General features: G+C 40.4%; 1 protein-coding gene across 2 annotated transcripts; it reads right to left on the reverse strand.

Annotated features, from left to right (window-relative positions):
* Positions 1-2,551: 2,551 nt before the first annotated feature.
* On the reverse strand, positions 2,552-19,819 carry MORF4L1 (mortality factor 4 like 1; the record flags this gene model as incomplete). 2 transcript variants are annotated; one of them, XM_035024291.1, is given in 12 exon segments in its annotated part: positions 2,552-3,298; positions 4,891-4,975; positions 5,643-5,815; positions 6,314-6,402; positions 7,771-7,872; positions 9,076-9,164; positions 9,640-9,665; positions 13,237-13,317; positions 13,727-13,813; positions 14,858-14,974; positions 18,066-18,133; positions 19,773-19,819. In XM_035024291.1, coding segments are annotated over 12 exon segments (1,049 nt in total), but the record flags the coding sequence as incomplete, so codon positions are not given.
* Positions 19,820-21,313: the final 1,494 nt, after the last annotated feature.

A 21,313-nucleotide genomic window follows, 5' to 3' on the forward strand; every position in this document is an offset into this window, starting at 1 on the left:
ACACCGGGCAGGACACCAGCAGCACTGCACACGGGCTCACGAGCCTTAGGCCCGCCCTCCTGAGGACCCCGGCCCCCAGTACCTTCAGGCAGAGCTTCACAGTCCCGCTCAGGCTCTAAGAACCCCCAGTGGGAGGCTGTCTGAATCACCACGTTCCTTTTCTCTTCTGCACAATTCTTCTTCTCTTTGGCTATTATTGAGGGTGTTTTATACGTAGTATCTGTGTAGATTTAGGGTAGACACACTCAAGCACAGAACGGTGAGTGAGGTGGTGTCCCTTCCAGAGCTGGGTCTGGATTACGAAGTGCAGTCAGGTTGGGTTACAAACTCTCTGACAGAAAACCATTCACTTTTAGGAGGGAAGCAGCAGGACTGTCTTAAACAAACACTGGCAACAGTGGGACCGTGGACCAGTGTGAGGGGGTAGGGACGCCCCACGGCGGACACCAAGAGGCCGGTAAACGCCAACAGTCACAGAACAGGGTCTGTGTGGCCAGAGGCTGGCACGTGGCCGGGGCTGTGCTACGCGGAGCTGAACCACACACCGGCGACAGACACTGCAGACGCCAGCCGCTGCCGTGAACAGAAGTCCACGGACAGAGGGCAGCGACAGAGCCGCCCAAGAGGCATGCTCAGGAACGGCAAAAAATGGCAGGGTGGGGAGCCTAGGGATGAGCAAAGTACCTCGATTTTGAGCAAGCAATCTCGAAACCTGAGCAATAGCACAACTAATTAAATAGGACCACCATGCGAACGAGGTGCCAGCACACTGGTGCACTGGGTGCTGGGGAGGCGGTCACACCGCCCTGACCCGAGCCCCTCACCCCACCAAGCTAGGTCTCCAGAGACACGGCCATCACGTTCCAGGACTGCGCTAAAGCCGGATGTAAAATCTGCCATTTACCAGCGGTCTGAAAATAGAGAGCTTTAGAAAGTGACGCACCACCTTTCAACAGGTACGAGGGAGGGAGATGGGCGGCGGAATGCCAGGACTGCTAGTCTCACGGCACCCTCGTCAGGAACAAGGCTCCCTCCTGCCCTTCCAGCCCTTGCCTTTCAAGTGGTTCAATCACTAGTTCAAGGAATAAATTTAAGACCAAAAATTCTAGACTGTGGCACATGCTGTATGCTGATTCCCAAGTGTCAAACATGGCTGGGACTCCCACCAAACTGCTTCCTGCAATAAACACTGGGAAGTGCAGGTATTTGGAAACAAAGACCTAGGTTATTGGGGGTTTTTTTGTTTTGTTTTTAAAGATTTTATTTATTTGGCAGAGAGAGACACAGCGAGAGAGGGAACACAAGCAGGGGGAGTGGGAGAGGGAGAAGCAGGCTTCCCGCCGAGCAGGGAGCCCGGTACGGGGCTCGATCCCAGGACCCCGGGACCATGACCTGAGCTGAAGGCAAACGCTTAACGACTAAGCCACCCAGGCACCCTAACAAAGACCTAGGTTTAAAAAGATATATTACTGGGGCGCCTGGGGGGCTCAGTTGGTTAACCGTCCGACTCTTGGTTTTGGCTCAAGTCCTGATCTCAGGGCCTTGAGATCGAGCCCTGTGTCGGGCTCCACGCTCAGTGGGGAGTTTGCTTGGGATTCTCTCTCCCTCTGCTTCCCTCTCTGCTCCTCGTACCAAGTCGCACACACGCACTCTCTCTGAAATAAATAAATCTTTAAAAAAATGCATTAGAGGGGCGCCTGGGTGGCTCAGTCGGTTAGGCGACTGCCTTTGGCTCAGGTCATGATCCTGGAGTCCCGGGATTGAGTCCCGCATCGGGCTCCCTGCTCAGCAGCGAGTCTGCTTCTCCCTCTGACCCTCCTCCCTCTCATGCTATCTCATTCTCTCTCTCAAATAAATAAATAAAATCTTAAAAAAAAAACTTGATATAACCATCTATCATGATGGACGTTAACTAGACTTACTGTGGTCATTTCACAATAAATATAAATACAAAATCATTATGTTTTACACGTAAAACTAATGTTTTATATCAACTGTACCTTGATTAAAGATTTTAACAATTGATGTTTACCATAAACTAGAACCGTCCATTCAGTCCATCCTACGTCTTATTCCAGCTACTCTCATTACTGCGCATCACATTCTGGAGCCACACCAAGATCACTACTGAACGAACATACTCACCACTACTTAATACATTTATTGTCCAGAGACGACTACTGCCTTTCGTATCATCAGGCGAACCTGTCAACACTCTGTTCATGATGGGGGGAGAGAGGTTAATGAATACTTAAGAAAACCCGGTATCCCGCACTGTGACCGTGTTGGTGTAAACACTTTCAAGTAATCAGGCAGCTAGAGGTCACGCAGGTAGAGAAGTCATCTAGGCAAAGTAGAGAAACAGTCCTGCGGATCTCTAACTGCCTAGCCACGACTCAAGAACCAACGGCCAAAGCTTCGTGGATTAGAGGTTGATGCTGAAGGCACCCACCTCCTTCCATAAAGGCCAAACAGAATTAAACGCCTACCTGAAAGATCACTGTCTAGATACGAAAAGGTTTTATAATGCATCCACACAAGCACATTGCTCTTTGAAATTTAAAGAAAAAATTTATTGAAGGTCTGAAAAACAATTCCTAAAAGATTGACTTCTCCAGAAAACTGTAGCTACACAATGCATTGCGTCTATTATGTTAAAACGTGCATTAGACACAAATACAAAAACCATGAAACAAGCCACCATTCTTCAACAATCTGAGCATAGATAAAATGCCTAAGGAACAACATGGATGGCCTGCGAAGGATGGGCTCTTTACTTTAAGCACCATTAAAAAAAAAAAGGAGCACAAACGGATGAGCGTGTTCAGTTATACACACTGAATTGAACCTTTGGCACCAGGAGTCAGAGCCTTTGTCACAGAGCAGTGACACGTATCATAAAAGTGCGCAGTGTCAAAGGAACAGAACCACCAGCATTCAAAGCAGCTTTGCCGACTAGGCAACAGAACAGTCTACAGTACGTCTCTCCGTTGTCCATCACTGAATACACTGGTAGCAACTTTGAAATGAAAGAAAAAGAAAAGAAAAAAGGAGCTGTAACCCCTTTTATTTTCTCTGTTTAAGATCAAACAGAAAACAAACATCAACTCTGTTATACACTAACATTTTCAAAGTACATCATTTGTACAAGAGAAGGACTAAACAAAAATGTGTTTACAGAGATCCAAACGAAGTGAGGGCCGGCACCTCGCCTCACACGGCCTTCCGATGGTACTCAGGAGGAGCCACTTCATAATCGCTGGCACTGAACAAGGTTGCCGAATTCTTTGCCAGGTATCTGAAAACAAAATGTCAGCCGTTATAAAGATGAAGGAGAATCCTACCTTGATCTAAATCAAGGCACAGATGCTGCACAACACAGTTTCTCTGAAAATATACTAAAATAAAGGCAACTTCACGGTAAAACCCTGTCACTACAACTCAGATACACAGGGCCATACACGCCAGTCAGTGATGCATAAAGAACGAAGAAGTCCAGAGTCACTCCCTCATTTCCAAACAGTAAAGAATAGCTGTCTTCAGAATACCAACTTGAGAGCTGGGACTGTTTTTAGGAAACAGATGTTGCATCCTAAAGGAACATCTAGTGTTTTCTTTAGCTCTTTGAAACTCAATCTATGAGATACAGATTCAGAAATTGACAAACACCATAAAAATCAAAGGGTCCTGAACTGTTCAGCGGTACAACACTTTGAGTTCATTAAAAAAAAAAATCCAGGCAGAGAGAGGACCTCTCCTCATCACCAGGAGAGCAAGGACTAGAATGCTGCATACATTCCCAGGCATGTGTTGCAGTTTTGAGATTATAAAACACACGGTAACACGCTAAGAAAATTCAAATACAGAAACAGATGAAGTAGAAACGGACCACTTCAACCTTCCCTCCCAGAAGGGTGCCCAGGAACTAATCCACCATTTGGTAGGATCCACACCTTTCCAGATCTTTTCCACAGAGTACAAACGTTTCTCCACAAATGAGGGGACTCACACACCTACTTTTCCTGCAACTTGGCTGTTTTCAGTTGCCGCAACATGGACAGCTTTCTCATCAGGATGTTTACAGCTACATCCTTTAACAGCGGCTTGGCTATTGAGAATTCATTACTATATACGTGTGTTTTACACCTTCATGCATTTGGAAATCTTTGTGCACTTCAACGTATCTACGGGGTCAATTCCCAGAGAGGTTAACGGTCTGGTCCGAGGGAAGCACATTTGAACTGTCAACAGGCATTGCCAAAATGCCCTCCACAAAGCTGCGGAAACCAGAACTGCCCTTTCCAATTCTGCAGTCCGGTTAATCTCGGCCAGCGCGACAGAGACCCCCTGACTGTGGGAACCCTGCACCATTTCGGTAGGCCACCGAGCTGCCACCGCTGTGGAAACCCACCATGCTGATTGTCACTGCTTTGCTCACCGTGATCACAACTCTTCTGTTACTATTTCTCTGTTACTAATTTTTAATCACAGATTTTTAACTTTTTACACAGTCAAAATGATTATTCCCTATTTATTTAAGACCTTTCTCACTCTAAAAATAATGAAAATACTACCATTTTTCCATCATTATCTTAACAGTCTCTATTTTAGATTTATACTTTGGATTAATCTAGAATTTTGGTCTGTGACAGTTAAGTGTGGATCAGATTGTTTCCTTCCAAAGACTTAGCCAGCTGATCCCGTCAGACGCCACCCCGGCATTTGCGGCAGTCAGCACCTGCACTCATGCTGTTCCACTGACGTCTCTCCTCCGTCCACATACTGCTCTGTTCTCGTCTGTCTTCTATCTATAATGCACTGATGGATCAGTGATTCTCGGTACTCTGTGCTAATCCATGTTTGTAATTTCAAGCACACCTTTAAACTTACTTTAGGAAATCATGAAGATAATTTAGCAACAATGCAAGGCTTTTCTCATCCAGAGGAGTATAGGCCAACATTGCTCCGATTCGTACTGTGTAAATAAAATAATGTAGTCAAAGTTACATACGAGATAGCACTAGAAGCACTATTTTTGTTATGTGAGCAGCAAATGCAATCACTGACTCCTTTAAAATATGTGATTTTAGAAACTCTACTTTTAAACAGATTTGATATTTAACATTTTAGGTAGAAAATTCAAAATGGAATATTCTATGTTATTTTCTGTTACCCCTTGATGTCAATTAGTAAAGACAAAAAATATTAAAAACCCAAAGGACAGGGATGCCTGAGGGGCTCAGGTGGTTAAGCGTCTGCCTCTGGCTCAGGTCATGATCCCAGGGTCCTTGGATCAAGTCCCACATCAGGCTCCCTGCTCAGTGGGGAGTCTGCTCCCCCCACCCCACCGCTCGTTCTCGCTCTCAAATAAAATCTTAAAAAATAAGATAAAGAAATAAAAAACCAAAGGATAAAAAATAATTTTTTTCTGGGCGCCTGGGTGGCTCAGTTGGTTAAGCGACTGCCTTCGGCTCAGGTCATGATCCTGGAGTCCCAGGATCGAGTCCCACATCGGGCTCCCTGCTCAGCAGGGAGTCTGCTTCTCCCCCTGACCCTCCTCCCTCTCGTGTTCTCTCTCATTCTCTCTCTCGCAAATAAAAAAAATAATTATAATAATAATTTTTTTCTAAATAGGACATTACCAAATAATCTCAGTAGATGTGGTGCTCCATACACCTGGGACATGGGTGCATCCGGGTGATCCGCTAGGATCTCCGCATACTGTGGTCTCTCAAATTTGTAGAGTAGCTGAGTGCCCAACATCACATTGAAGTATTCCTTTATTCCTGCCACAACCTCATTAACAGCATACTCCCTGATACAAAGACAAAAATATTTACTTTCAAAGCAAGTCACTGAAAAGAATTGAGAAATGGGGATTAATTCAATCAATTAAGAGCAAGGGACTTGAACTGAAGGCTGAACTAATGGCAATGAACTTTTAATGAACACATTTTTTTTTAAAGGGATTTAAAGAACAAAAAAAATCAATTCCAAAAATAAACCAGTTGGTAAGCTAACTACAGCCCTCAGGCTAAGAATATTTTTAGAAAAATTCTCAAACAACTGTATTTTAAATGGTTATACATGCACTTACACATAATAGCTTCAATTTTACCTAAAATATTTACTGTCTGGCCCTTTAAAAAAAAAAGTTTGCCAGCCAAACCCCATGTCAAACCAATGAAATTCTATTTTGCTGGTTTCTGATAGCACTAAGAGTAAGTGGACGTTTCAGAGGATTTACTTGAAAATAAGAATACTTAAAAGAAAAACATCTTTGTGTATACTTAAAAGATTTATATGTTCTTACTTATTATCTGTGTTTCCTCGAGATTTCTTGTAATTTGCGTAATCCTCTAGAATGGAATCCACATTCTTCTTGGCAGGAAGATAAAAGAGCTATGAAAACAAAAAAAAACGAATACCACAGTATTTTTTTTTTTTTTAAAGAAAAATTACACTGGAAAACCTTTAATGCAACAACAGACCACCTAACAGTTACGAAATAGGAAATGGCGCTGTTCAGCACTTACAACATAGCTACTGTGGCTGAGGAACTAATAAAAATTTTAGTTTAGTAATCTCAGTACATAGCCAAATGTTGACTAGAGGCTGCCATAACGGACAGCACAGCTCTAAAGACCAGTCATCTGCTGGACACACGTTCCTTCTACTCACGATCTATGGAATGCACCACACAGAAATGTAGAAATGTACCTCCCTGACACTGACATTATTTACTGTATGTGGATCATGTGCCAGACCCTGTTGGAAGCATACATGAAATCTCTTTTCATCCTCACATCAGTAGTGGGAGGTAGGAACCTACTAAAACACAGACAGGCTGAGTCCTCAGTAACTGGTAGGGTCAGGGTTTGAATCCAGCAGTTCAGCACCGGAACCAAATCAAGAACCAAATGAGTTCCACACAGCCTCTAGGACTGAGGTCTCTGAAGTCTCCTGACCCCCACGCAGTCTATACGCCCCCGTTCCTGCCCATGCCATCTGTTCTAAGAACTTGGTTCATCGTCTGATAAGGTCCTCATTCTGGTTTTGATGGCTGCACCCTTGTGATGTCACATATGTCCCTCATAATGCCCTATTTCCTTTACACTAGTAATCAGACTTGGAGCTGGAGGAGATTCAGGTTCTTTTGGAGGCCACGAATACCTTGCAGGAACTATTGTGTGCTTCCTGTTACATTCCACTAGTAGCAACATTATGTGAGGATATCCCCTTTTCAATGACAGTAGAACAGGAAACACATGCTTCTTTGTCCTTATCAATTTTCAGAACGATTTCCTATCCTAGCAACCTCCAAAATGGTGTTCTCTCCACCTTTTCTCACTATAAACTCATGGGCCTTTTATATATGTACTTTGTTTTAGTCCTCTACAAGTGAGGCCTTCTGATGATCACACTCTTCAGTCTCTGAATTAAAATAATACTCATCCGGGGCGCCTTAGTGGCTCAGTCGGTTAAGCGTCTGCCTTTGGCTCAGGTCCTGATCCCAGGGTCCTGGGATCGAGCCCTGCATCGGGCTCCCTGCTCGGAGGGAAGCCTGCTTCTCCCTCTCCCACTCCCCCTGCCTGTGTTCCCTCTCTCGCTGTGTCTCTCTCTGTCAAAAAATAAATAAAATCTTAAAAAAATTAAATAACACTCATCAGTCACACCCCTGCTATAGTCAAGTCTACACAATTTTTTCCTTAGAACTTTGTTTCACACTACCTAGAACATCTATAGATGACTGTGTCGCTTTCAAGGTACCTGTTTTTGTCGGGTAATTAAGTCCCAATCATCGACAAGCCATGGTTTTAGCTCTTCAGGAATCTTCACTTTCACTTCAACTCTGTTCATGAATGTTTCCTCCTGGACAGAAAAGGGAATGGCATTAAAAACCCACCTTTTCTCACTAAACAACAACTAAAATTCAGGGCTTTACTCAATCTTTAGAGGCACTAAAGACATAAATTAATTCTTTAAAGTACTCAAATGGACTGCCAGAGTTGACATTCAAAAATTCGTACACGAAAAACCCCTACAGCTAAGCTGATGGGAGATAAGAATCTGGTCTTCATAGATAATTGGTCTATTCAGTGCCTTTTCGTGTGAAGGCACAAATTCTTCAGCACATTTTCTTTTCTTCTGCAAATGAGCACTCAGACTTGGTGCACTCTAACGGTATTTTCATATTTATTGTTGATATCCAAGGACTGTTCCAAGTATGACTACCTTGAAACTACTTCTTTAATACATAAAATTAAATGTACGGACTCCTAATGAAGTCTTTAATCACTGCCCAAAGTTGCCAATTCTCAGAACACAGCACTCTAAGTTTTCTAATCTCGGCTTCAAAAATATAAACTGTCAGTACATTAAAATTAAATTAAAACCCTACTTCCAGGGCGCCTGGGTGGCTCAGCTGGTTAAGCGACTGCCTTCGGCTCAGGTCATGATCCTGGAGAGCCAGGATCGAGTCCCGTGCATAGGGCTCCCTGCTCAGCAGGGAGTATGCTTCTCCCTCTGATCCTCCTCCATCTTGTGCATTTACAGCATTTACTCTCTCTCATTCTCTCTCAAATAAGTAAGATATTAAAAAAAAAAAAAAAAACCCACTTCCAAACTCATTAACTTTGGAAATTAGAAATAAGACATTTTATCACTTAGAGAAATTCTAAACTCACATACACACACATATATGTAGAACGGATAAAGCTTTTGTGGGGTTTTTTTATGGGTTTGTTAAGTCATCATGGGACATATTAAACCGTTTAACGTGAACTGGTAAGTCTATACAGTCGAACATCAATGAAATATTAAGTTCTGTACATCAACAGAGCTTGAAAACAAGTATCTGATGATGAGCTGGGGAGGATATACATAGCAGGGACATATTCAGAGCTACAAGTGAAATAAATAAAGATGTATTTAAAAAACCCCTTTATCCAAGAAGAGGAATATTTTCATTTCAGTAGTTAACCAAATTAACAGTGTTTTCGAGACTCAAGTTCTGTTTTATTGCACAAACTACAAATACTAAAATGCGATTCATAAAGTTGAGGAGATACTCACATTCTCCACAGTGGGATCCACGCGGGCCCTTTTCTTGCGAGGAGGCGGAGGGGTCTCGCTGGTGCTGCCACCGTCCCCATTTCCAGGTGCTGCACAGATTCAGGAGAAGGAGGGAGATTTTCAGCTTCACATAGGAGAAACTTGTAAGGAAAACAGTCTCATGACACCCCCACTGTTTTCATTTTCCCATTACACAGGAGTTACTCAAATCTACCGTAAAGAATCATAGTTCTACCAAAAATATAAAGTTCTACCAAACACTTAGCATAAGGCAACATTTACAAGATCTTACATTTATTAAAAAATATTATCTTCTCAATCATTAAGACTAAACATGACACAGGTTTCCCCATGTTAAAACAGTATCAAAGCTGGGTCTCTACTACCCAAGTACTATACTACTATATACTGGATTCTGGAGAATGTTGCTGTGATTCATCTTTGACATGACCAACAAACATATGCTTACTCTAAAGACTCTGTAAATTTTAACACTTAATACTAATTTCAAAATGTAAATGCTGTAAAGATAAAATACTTTTAAAACAAATTTAATATTCTTACTTTTCTGTTTGTTCTTTTTGGTTTTCCTAAAAGGAGAAGGGAAGAAAAGGGAAAGAATAATAAGTGATTACTGCTAATAAGTAAGTTCCCTTTTACCAGAGTTAAGTTCATAAAGAAATACTGCCTTGGATGGTAAGACCAGGCTGTGAATTAGTTTCCTGCTCAGACAAGAATTTTCACTGATAGTTGGCTAAATTCACACCTCCCTCCATATAATACAAAACTAAACCAAAACCACGCTGGGATACTTCCATGATATTACTGATTTACAAGTTTACAGCATATGTTATACAGTTTATAAGAATCTTACATTATTAGTTCTACCCAAACAAACTTCCAAGTTCAAGCAACCCCATCAGCTCAGTCCGAGAACCTGATGGGACATGTGTGTCCTCCACCCTCAGGGGCCACTGTCTGTCTCCCTGTACTTCTCTCAAATGGATATTCTGTCCTTTTCTACACCTAATACTCTTTTCTTCCCCTACACAGAACTAAGCTAATGTCTCCTTCCTCTTGGTCATCATCTCTAACTGCAACTTAACTCATGTATATTTACAAACTAGCAAACAGTAAATTATTCATTTTAATTTCATACACAAATATTTAGAGAATACAAGAAAATCATGTGCAAAGCCCACGACTATGGGCTACATCTGGTGGGACCAAACCAGAACACCAGAGTAGGCTGACTCTTCTACTGCTTTAAAAAAAACATTTATAAATCTTATTAATTGTACTGATCTAATTTAGAGCATGAGATTCATTTTACAACTCAAATTAACTTATGTTTAGGGATAAGTACAAAAATCTGGCCATCTGAACGTACAAGATTTTTCCTGTTTCTCCAAGTTTAACTTCTGGAACACAAGTACTTGTTGGACAGTATTTCTGGGTCAGATTAAACCATGAACTTTTACTTATACATGTTAAAAACAGGTGGGGACCAAGAGAAACCTAGAGCCCTGACACGTATTCCTTACCCACTCATCCTATACCACAAAATTAAAGAAAAAACACTGACAGCTGACCCTAACTCTGAAATCTATAAACTATACTTCAATGAATCATAGCAGTAAAGACTCACAAGACTTCTTGCTTCAACCTTCTCACTTATATTAATTAAACAAGCAAGCTAGTTTCTCAAACTAGGCAACAGATTTCCTACAATAAACTGCCTGGTGTTGTCTTAGCCCTATGACTTAGTATTATATAGTCAAAACATCAGCTGTTAGATTCAATTTAAAGAATAACTGAAATCCTAAGTCATTCTTTTTTTTTTTTTTTTTTTAGATTTTATTTATTTATTTGAGAGAGAGAGTGAGAGAGAGAAAGAGCACAAGACGGGGGAGCGGGAGAGGGAGAAGCAGACTCCCTGCTGAGCAGGTAGCCCGATGCGGGACTCGATCCCGGGACTCCAGGATCATGACCCGAGCCGAAGGCAGTCGCTTAACCAACTGAGCCACCCAGGCACCCCAAAATCCTAAGTCATTCTTAAGAAAAGCCATTCCAGGGACACCTGGATGGCTCTGTCGGTTAAATGTCTGCCTTTGGCTCAGGTCACGATCCCAGGGTCCTGGGATCAAGCCCCACATCGGGCTCCCTGCTTGGCGGGAAGCCTGCTTCTCCCTCTCCCACTCCCCCTGCTTGTGTTCCCTCTCTCGCTGTGTCTCTGTCAAATAAATAAATAAAATATATTAAAAAAATAAAATTACTTGATGTTTTCTCTAACCACTCAGATTATGATCTCCACAAAACGTCATCTTTCCCATTAATAAAGGCTCTTGGAGAAAAAAGGAAGTTCCATGTCTTAGGGCAGAAAATGTACCAGGTGAGCCTAGAACATATCTTATCCTACCTAATAACAAGAAGACCCAAAAGACCCAAGATCCCTCATCAAAAGACCCAGGAGCCAATAAATTTGAAGAGGACCCCACTCTCCAGGAAGGGAAAATTGAGTTTTAAAGTTTTACTTCATACTTACTGAGCCATTATTTTTGTAGTTGAAATCGTACAACACTTTATATTCAAATACAAATAATTTTTAAGCCTACTACTAGACTAATTTTCTACACCAACTTTTAACACGAGAAAGGATTAACATTAAATCAAAAGTATTTTATCGATAAAAATCCATCATATTCTCCCTAATGAGAAAGTTGCTGACTTTTAAGACTCACTTGCTATTAAAATCCTAATGACTACTACTACATGGCAGTTTTCCAAAGAACGGCATAATTTGTTACTGCTTTTTAATGAAAGCTACAGGCCGCCCTCAGTGGCACACCCACCCCTTGGCTATCAAATATCAGCTCGACAAAGGTCAACCTTCCACTGCCTAGTTCCCTTCATGACTAACATCTCATGTTTAGGTAGTAAAGGCAGACCACCAACTCTAAAGCAATACGATGTAATTCTGAGGAAAAACATACAAACTTCTCCTCAATAAATCCTATTTTAGAACACTGTCACTTTTGATCCTTTGACAAGAACATGACCACTTATTAAACTACCTGTTTTTAAATCTTTTTTTATTTTAAAGATTTTATTTGAGAGTGAGAGAGCAAAGGCAAGGGGAAAGGCAGAGAGAGAGGGAGAAGCAGACTGCCCCTGAGCAGAGAGCCCGATGCAGGACTCAATCCCAGGACCCTGTGATCATGACCTGAGCCAAAGGTAGACTGTACCTAAGCCACCCAGGCGCCCCCTAACCTACCTGTTTTTTTGTTTGTTTGTTTTTTAAGATTTTACTTATTCACGAGAGAGCGAGTGAGAGAAAATGAGAGGGCAGGAGGTGGGGGAGGGTCAGAGGAAGAAGCAGACTCCCCACTGAGCAGGGAGCCCAACGCAGGACTCGATCCTGGGACTCCAGGATTCACGACCCGAGCCGAAGGCAGCTGCCCAACCAACCGAGCCACCCAGGCACCCCTAAACTACCTGTTTTTAAATGAAAATAATCAAGTCACAAAAAATAAAATGATCTTCTAATAAAAGTTTTTGATCTGTCATTTGTGCATGACTTCCACACATAGGTTTTATTACCAAGATGTTCTAAATCTTAAGAGTTAACGACAAGAAATGCCCCCCCCCCCCACCGGGGTGGGTGGGTAATTTGAAACTTTAACATCTCACACATTCTTACCACGGGTTTCAAAAGAAGAGTTAAACAAAAGAGCAAATCTGCCCCCAAAATATCTTAAGACTTGTGTTCTACTGATAATACTCTATTTGTAAAAGAAAACACATACATGCACACACACACAAACACACCTTAAAAAGGGTTCTGGATGTACTCAATGCCACTGAATTACACACTTAAAAATGAGTTCAACGGTGAATTTTATGTTACATATTTTTCACCATAATAAAAAAGGGGGCGAGGTGGTACAGAAAACCTGCTAAAGGAAATTAAGGAATTAATATGTAATTATTACGTATTTTCAACAACCCAACACTTGAGAGCGGGATTCTCATTGGCGTTTTTCAAGTTAAAACGTTCCAGTTTCCATTTTCAATAAACCCTAATACATGATAATGAGTACTGAGTTTGAATCTCACTTATAAAACAATATACAAAATTAAAGCGAAGATGGAGCTTCTTACACGTCCACATTTTTCTGTTGCAGACCAGACGTCTTCTTTCCTGGGGCAGCCCCTCTCATCTTCCCCTCCGCATACTGCTCCCTTCAAAAATAATGTCAGTGGTTGTCATTAAATGAGTACTCACGTGGAAAAATAAACTGTGCCAGCTTGATTCCATCTGAAATTTATACTCAAACTGAGGCCCCACACCCCCTTCCCAAGTCTAACTCCCACAGAGCCTAGGAGGTAAGGAGATCACAGTGAGTTTGCAACTACAGGACTTGCTGTCTTCTATCTAACTCTATGGACAGACTCAAGAAATGACCGGTATCTACTTCCTTTTTCTGGGAAAGGCTTCCCTGATTGAAGTTTCAAGCCCCAACACAGCAGCTAACAGGTACCAAGAATCATTTTGTAGGTGGGGAGCCAATATGATTCTAGTATTCATTCCATTTCCCAAAATTAATTTGCAGACATTTCTCCTCCTATTCACGCTGCAAAACAAACTTACTGATTGGCTTTTTGGAGTTCTCGCTGTTTCTGCAGATTGGTATCCACGTATTTGAGTACTCTGCTTTCTGGAACCCATTCATCCCAACTGAAAAAGACAAAAGTTCAATTATCATTCAAAATTATTTTTACCACTATTCAGACTTTGTCCACCAATTACTTTTTAGAGATCTAAGAGGCAAGACTTCGGATTTCTCTGACAAAAATTTAGTAGGACTACAAATCCGTTCTCAACTAAAATGAAAATCTGTTCTATAAAGGAAGTAAACATTTCATATCTTCAAAAGCAGCATTCCAAATCTTAACCGCCAGATTATAAAAACAGATTATTCAAATCCTTTCTTCAAATGACTTAAGAGCATGGCACTTAGAGAGTCCCTAAGCAACTACCCTTACAGAATAAAGAGATCTTAAAGAATTTTAATTTCCAAAAAAAATGAAAGAGTCCATCAAAAGCTAATACTGTGTAAATTAATAGCAAAGTTACAGAACTAGCTGTGCATGATTTTCATCACCTGTAAAATGAGTGTTAACTATACCTACCTTTACAGAATTGTTACAAAAATTAAATAATACATGTAAAATAGTCAGGAGTCTGACATAAAATACACTCAAGGTAGGTCAGGAACATGATTAGGTCTACCACACTCAAACAACATCCAGACCAACTCAGCTAAGACTGTAGATCAAACCATTATCAGATGGTTTATCAGACTACATCATCCTCAACCTTCACTCACTCATGAATGAATGCACTTCCAAGACATAACCAGAGAGATGGCTTTTTAAACATCAAAAGGTAGAACCAACCACTCTAAAAATATCTAGTTGCTTAAGCATTCTGGCCCTTAAAAAAGCTCCTTCAAGATTTCTGATGTGGTTCTTCTCCAGAGGGGAAAACAAAAACAAGGTATTTCTTAGGGAATGCTGAACTATTCATGCAAAGTGACACTTTTCTCCTGCTGAGGGAGCTCCTTTAGTGACACAATTAGATGTATCCTCAAAGCAAAATCTTTCATTTAATGATTTCCCACCTCTGACCTCTTACATAAGATAGCCAAAAGGAGAATAAATAATTAAAAAGCAATCCTCAACATGATTTCCTAGAGAAAACTTCAAAACATGCATTTACCTAGAGGTCAGGAGGGGGTGGTGTACTGAGGGAGCTCCTTCAGGAACAGGAAAAAGGGCTACAATATCCTCACGTGTCTTCAAAGTTTTTTCAGAGCGCCTGGGCCTCACAGCACTTCTGATACAGACAGCATAGTACAAAGTAATCTCAGTAACTAGGTGCAGAATTTAGCTTAAGCTTTATTAAGATTTATTTACAAATGGAATATTTAAATGTCTGTGTCAACAAGTTCCAATAAGGAGTTTGAAAATTTAGAAATATATTATCTATTGTGCTTTTGAAAATATTTATATATTTACTGAAGTTTAAAAAACTCCAATTTGGAGATTGGGCTTTTGTTGTATGACTTTCCAAAAATAAGATACCTTACAAACCATTTTCAAAATGAGAATCTTATTTTTATTTATATATCTACTTGTATCTATTCCCATTCTCTCTAAATTAAGGGGAGCTGTCAAATTTTTATTTACCACAAAGCTCCATTTTAGATCCCTGCAAATCCCTTCCCACTCTGATATAAAATACATCTACATAAGCACTTTGATCTAAAAACCAAATCAAGGGGTGCCCAGATGGCTCAGTCAGTAGAGCATGTGACTCTTGATCTCTGGGTCGTGAGTTCAAGCCCCACACTGGGCATAGTATTTACTCAAAAAAATTTTTTTTAATTAAAAAATAACAAAAACCAAATCAATTCCAGAGTTTCCTTTATGTGTCAGAAGCTGAAAACCCTTGCTGAACCACAGGAAGATGAAATATCTTTTGCTCTGAGGAACATCACTACTAGGGTAGTAACTGAAGGCCAGACATTCAGAAATTTTCACAGGTCACAAGCATAAGTTCAGAATTTTCTAAAGGTAGCTTGTCAATAAATTCCAACATCACAGTGATCTGTGGCATTACTTACACAGTACTAAATATAAATATAACACACTTGCTGGGCATTTGAGTAACTCTTCCCCATTTCAAAATGGGGTTTATTTAAAGCCTTCTCTAAATACTAAGATCGAATTTTTCAAAATTACGTATATTGATCTACATCCCAAATCACCTACAAAAAATACATCTTTGTTCATTAATATCCTCAATACATCTAAAAGATATTAAAGATCTCCAAAGTTCAGTGCCATTTTTAAATTTTTTCCAAGGAATCAGTACATAAAAGTAGCTGAAAACAAATCTATGCAGCCTATCATTTTACTTGTGTTACTGAATTCTAACAAAGGAAAAAACGTTATTTTGAAGTCGTAAAATCAGGAAATACAAGCATTTGACACTTTCATAATTTCTTATAAGCTACAAATGCCACTCAAAACCCAAGTCTTTAAGCTGTACACATCTACCTGTAATTTTAAACAAAATATTGCACATAAAAGAGTTAAGCACAAAACCTGTGTGTTCACAGCTATTAAGATGAAATCCTAAAACACTTATTTACAAGAGTAAATGGGGAGGGAAGCAATCCTGTATCCTGAATTTGCTGTTTTTCTTTTGATTTCCTGGATGGACGTTAATTTTCCCACACATGATATGCACAAATGAGACATTTTATTACCTGTAGAGAATGGAGATTCTTATTGTATCGTAATGCTCTCAACTTTACCCAATACTGACAGAGTATCCGCATGTACAATAAATCTAAGACTGAAATACAGTTTAAATAGAGAAATCTACAATACACACCAGGAGCCATACGATGAACTTTCCTGGATATTAGAAATAATTTAGATACTAAAGAAATCACATTTAAAATCATAGTTTATTTGTAAAAGACAAAAGGATAGTTTTCCCTATGGTTTTCCCAATTTCTCAATATTTAAAATCCTATCTGTCATTATGAGAAATAATTTAAGTGGGGGAAAAAAATCACAAGGAATGTGCTTTTACACATTTTAGATGTCCACCTTTCTACAACTATACTAATGGAAGAAAAGTGAAGGGTCTGGTATTTTTTTTTTTTTTTTAAGATTTTATTTATTTATGTGAGAGAAACACAGCGCGAGAGGAAACACAAGCAGGGGAGTGGGAGAGGGAGAAGCAGGCTTCCCGCGGAGGAGGGAGCCCGATGTGGGGCTTTATCCCAGGACCCTGGGTTCATGCCCTGACCCGAAGGCAGATGCTTAATGACTGAGCCACCAGGCGCCCCAGGGTCTGGTATTTCTTAGCTAAAAGCACTTTGTGAAAAATTTTTCTAAAAAAATAAAACTGGGTCACCTAAACACCACCAAAATCACAGGGCCAGTGAGAGTCAGAGAATACCTTCTTCCATAGCACTAGAGTGCTCATCCAATCCGATGGCTTACTCACGTGGGGAACCAGACACCAGAGCACAGCTCAGGAGACACAAAGCCTTAAAAGTTGCTAGCAAACAACCCCGGAAGAACTACTTTCTGGCAATCTTTGAACGACAAAACACCACTAATAAAAGTAATTTAAAACCTCTCACAGTAAAAATTATAGGTTCTTCTATTTCAAGCACCAAAAATGAATAAATTATTAGACATGATATTTGTGGGTCCCAAGGAGAAAGAGTCATCACTGAAAAAGAGAACTCCACTGGCTAGATATTCTAGAATATGTTCAATCTATGACCACTGTCCACTCCTGGCAATGGATCAATACACCACTCCTTTAAAAAAAAAAAAAAAAAAAAAAAAAGGTTTAAACTCTTCCAGGTGAAAAATTAGGTTCTGTAATTAAATTCTTCTATCCGTATTAAACCATATTCTAAAAAATGAACACATGAAATCACTCTCTGCCAACATTTATGTTACCAAAGTTCAGAACATAAGTTGGTCATTACTTCCTAATCAAACATGCTCATCCTTTCTCCTTTTTTAGGCAGAAAAATCCAACTAGCTCTGAGTATAACTGTTTGCAGTAACATATATAGTAACTGAGTTTGTGCTAAGGCAAAAAACTAAAGCTGTCCTAAAATGTACTAAACCAAGAAAAAAAGTAGTTGGTTGACTAACAATTACTGGACATTATACTAGAGCACGAGAAATAATCCAAAGATTTTAAAATGTAACGGCTACGTACCCTAGTTTCTACTACCTTCTCCATACTACAAACGTCTCACCCTTGCTTTGATGCACGAAATACGTTAAAACCGTACAAGAATTCAGAGGCGTAGGTTTGCAACACACGTGACACAGCCTACCTTGTAATAAAACATTGTTTTTAAAGATCTAATACTAATACTCACTTTTTATTCCAACCACTGTAATGTATAAAGTATTTCACTTGTTTGTCCTTTATGGCAACCTTTACACACTGAAATAAAAAAGAAAAAATTCACTCAGAAATAGGTTTTGAAAAAGATGACCACCTGTATGCTTTTCAGGTATACAATCTTTAAGACACTCCACTCAAACTCCGGTGGCCAAAACGAGCACGACACAATGTGACGGTCACAAAGAAGAGTGTTCAAGCTTCTCATTCACATACATCAACAGTCATAAAACTGCCTCAAAGTCACCATCTGCTGGAGCTAGTCCAGCAAAGCAGAAAACCCATCATAAGAGGTCACCCTGAGCTTTAAATCAGTGGATGCAATTATGAGCTCTCCAAGAACAGCTAACGGAAGCCATGTTTGCACTTTCTACCAGTCAGAAGCCATTACGTATTTCAAAAACAAATTCAGCTAAAGAAAATTATTTATACCGTACCATTAAAAAGTGTCATTAACTTATGGAAGGCAATAAACGGTTTTGCTGCAGAGTATTAGCAACTAGCCAATTTATACATGGAAAACATTTTATGTTCTTCTTAAAAGTGGCCTAAACAATTAGAATGCATGATTAGAGGAAGTTATCGACTATGACAAGTGATCACTATCCAAAGTCTTTATCTTGAGCAAACCAAGAGAACCAGGATAGTTTAAGCTATTCCAACAGCCATTTAAAAATTGTTCACTGGAGTTTCTGCTGCCAGAGGAAAAAAAAAAACCTGTCAGGTCAGCGGAGTTGACACAACAAAAATAATATGCAGGAATATAAATGATCAACAGAACTCACAACTTACTTACAAGCAGTGTTAGTATGCATCACTGAGAGATGTACATACACACAAGGTTAACAGATTCTCCATAAATCCAAATTCAGTCATTTTAGAACTTGAAAAACACGTATCTAATCTATGTATTCAAAGCAACTGAAAAATAGTGAAAATGGTTATTATTTGGTCACACGGGCACTTCAAGACTGTTAAGACCATTTTCACGCATATACTCACCAAGAATGCTGTAGGAACTGTATTTAACTAAATGCTGTATTGTTTTGTATACCGTTTTTAAAAATTACAAGCATTAAAAACAGTTACACCTTACATATTTGCGCCAAAAGTTCCCAGAAATACTAAAAACACTTTTTACTGGGGAATTTATCATCTCATTTACCTCTGGCTAAATGTACAATCAGTTCTGACAACAGGAGCACACCCCATACAGGGGAAAGGAAGCCCCTAGCATTCAAACTCTGACAGACAAACCAACAAATAAAGTTAAATGTCCTCACATTTTTAACGTTCACTTTGATCTTTAACGTAGTCAAGTTAGCTCAGGGCTTACTCAGCATACTATATTCACATCCAAAACGGACTTTGGCAGTATTTTCTCACAAGTCACTAACTACACATACAACTTGCTCCCACAACCAACCAGTCTTTTACCTTTCCCCTCAAATGCTCCTTCCAGCTGCTGGGCCTTCAGCAGGTCATAAGGTGAATGGCAAGGTGGCAATGCTGTATCTGACCCCCTCGGCAAGTAAGAGAAGATGACGTGACGGACGCTATGGACTACCAATCTGTGAAAAAGGCAACTAACTCTCTTCCTACCAACCACTGAAATCTGATGCTCAAGAATCATTTAATCAGTCATTTCAGCTAACTTCTCAAAAGAAAACAGGTTTCGTACCTTTGCTTCATAAAGAAGAGGCCCATGAAAGCACAGCACTCGTTCACCTGTAAAAATAAAAAAAAAATATCGAGTTAATTGTAATTTCTCTTCAGATCTAAGGGTCACATGTGAGAACCATCACATCTGTACTCGCATGTATTCCTCGCAAAACCAGGGGAGTATGGCCATGTACAGATTAATACCTCGGATCAAACCTCAATAGTACCCTGCAACAAAAGCAGCTCAGTATGCAATGTAAACAGCAAAAAACAACTGATTAGAATGTCAATCCATTTAGACCATCAAATCATCTATCACCTGTTAAGCCAATAAAATTCTACAATATCTACCTTTTGGGAGGATTTGGGTTTTTCAAAGTGTATCTCAGAATACAATTTTTAAAATATTTCCTTTTTTTTTTTTTTTAAGATTTTATTTATTTTCTAGAGAGCGAGCGAGAGAGAAACAGCATGAGAGGGGAGAGGGTCAGAGGGAGAAGCAGGCTCCCTGCTGAGCTGGGAGCCCGATGTGGGACTCGATCCCAGGACCCTGGGATCATGACCTGAGCCGAAGGCAGACGCTTAACCATCTGAGCCACCCAGGCGCCCTAAAATATTTCCTTTTTTAAAATTTATTTGAGAGAGAACACGCGCACATGCGCCACCGGGGGGTGGGGGGGGCAAAGAGAGAATCTTCAAGCAGACTCCCCACTAAGTGCAGAGCCTGATGCCAGGCTCCATACCAGGAGCCTGAGATCAGGACCTAACCTGCAATCAAGAGTCGGACACTTCATGGTCCCAGGGTCCTGGGATCGAGCCCCGCATCAGGCTCCCTGCTCAGCGGGGAGCCTGCTTCTCCCTCTGCCACTCTCCTGGCTTGTGCTCCCTCTCTCTAGCTGTCTGTCTCTCTGTCAAATAAATAAATAAATCCTTTACAAAAAAAAAAGAGTCGGACACTTAACCAACTGAGTCACCCAGGTGCCCCTAAAATATTTCCATATTTAGGACCTTATGCTCTCCCTATTATTTCTGCTTCCAAACCTTTTACTGGTCAAGTAAAATAAGAATTCCAACTTTTGGAAATCACACTCTATGTCGAACTTAAAATTAAGACTTGCACGACTTAAGACCTGGAAGCCAACTCAGCTCCTCAGACAAAACAGGCTGTTAATTCCTGGCAGTACCTGAAGACTACATTTGATTATCGTAGAAATGAATTTCTTGCACATTATTTTCAGCCCCCTTGGATTTCATCAGACCCAAAGGTTAACAAAAGTAGTCCACCACAGATCGCTCTTTCAGCTCTAAAATTATTAAAGCGACCTACTAGCTCAACATTTTTTAAGATTTTATTTTTTTGACAGAAAGAGACACAGCGAGAGAGGAAACACAAGCAGGGGGAGTGGCAGAGGGAGAAGCAGGCTTCCCCACCGAGCAGGGAGCCCAACGCGGGGCTCGACCCCAGGACCCTGAGATCATGACCAGAGCTGAAGGCAGACGCTTAACGAATGAGCCACCCACGCGCCCCTAGCTCAACATTTTTTACTGAGAGCCGCGCGC

Source organism: Mirounga leonina, unplaced genomic scaffold (assembly GCF_011800145.1).
Source record: "Mirounga leonina isolate KUSES-001 unplaced genomic scaffold, KU_Mleo_1.0 Mir_178, whole genome shotgun sequence".
NCBI lineage: Eukaryota > Metazoa > Chordata > Mammalia > Carnivora > Phocidae > Mirounga > Mirounga leonina.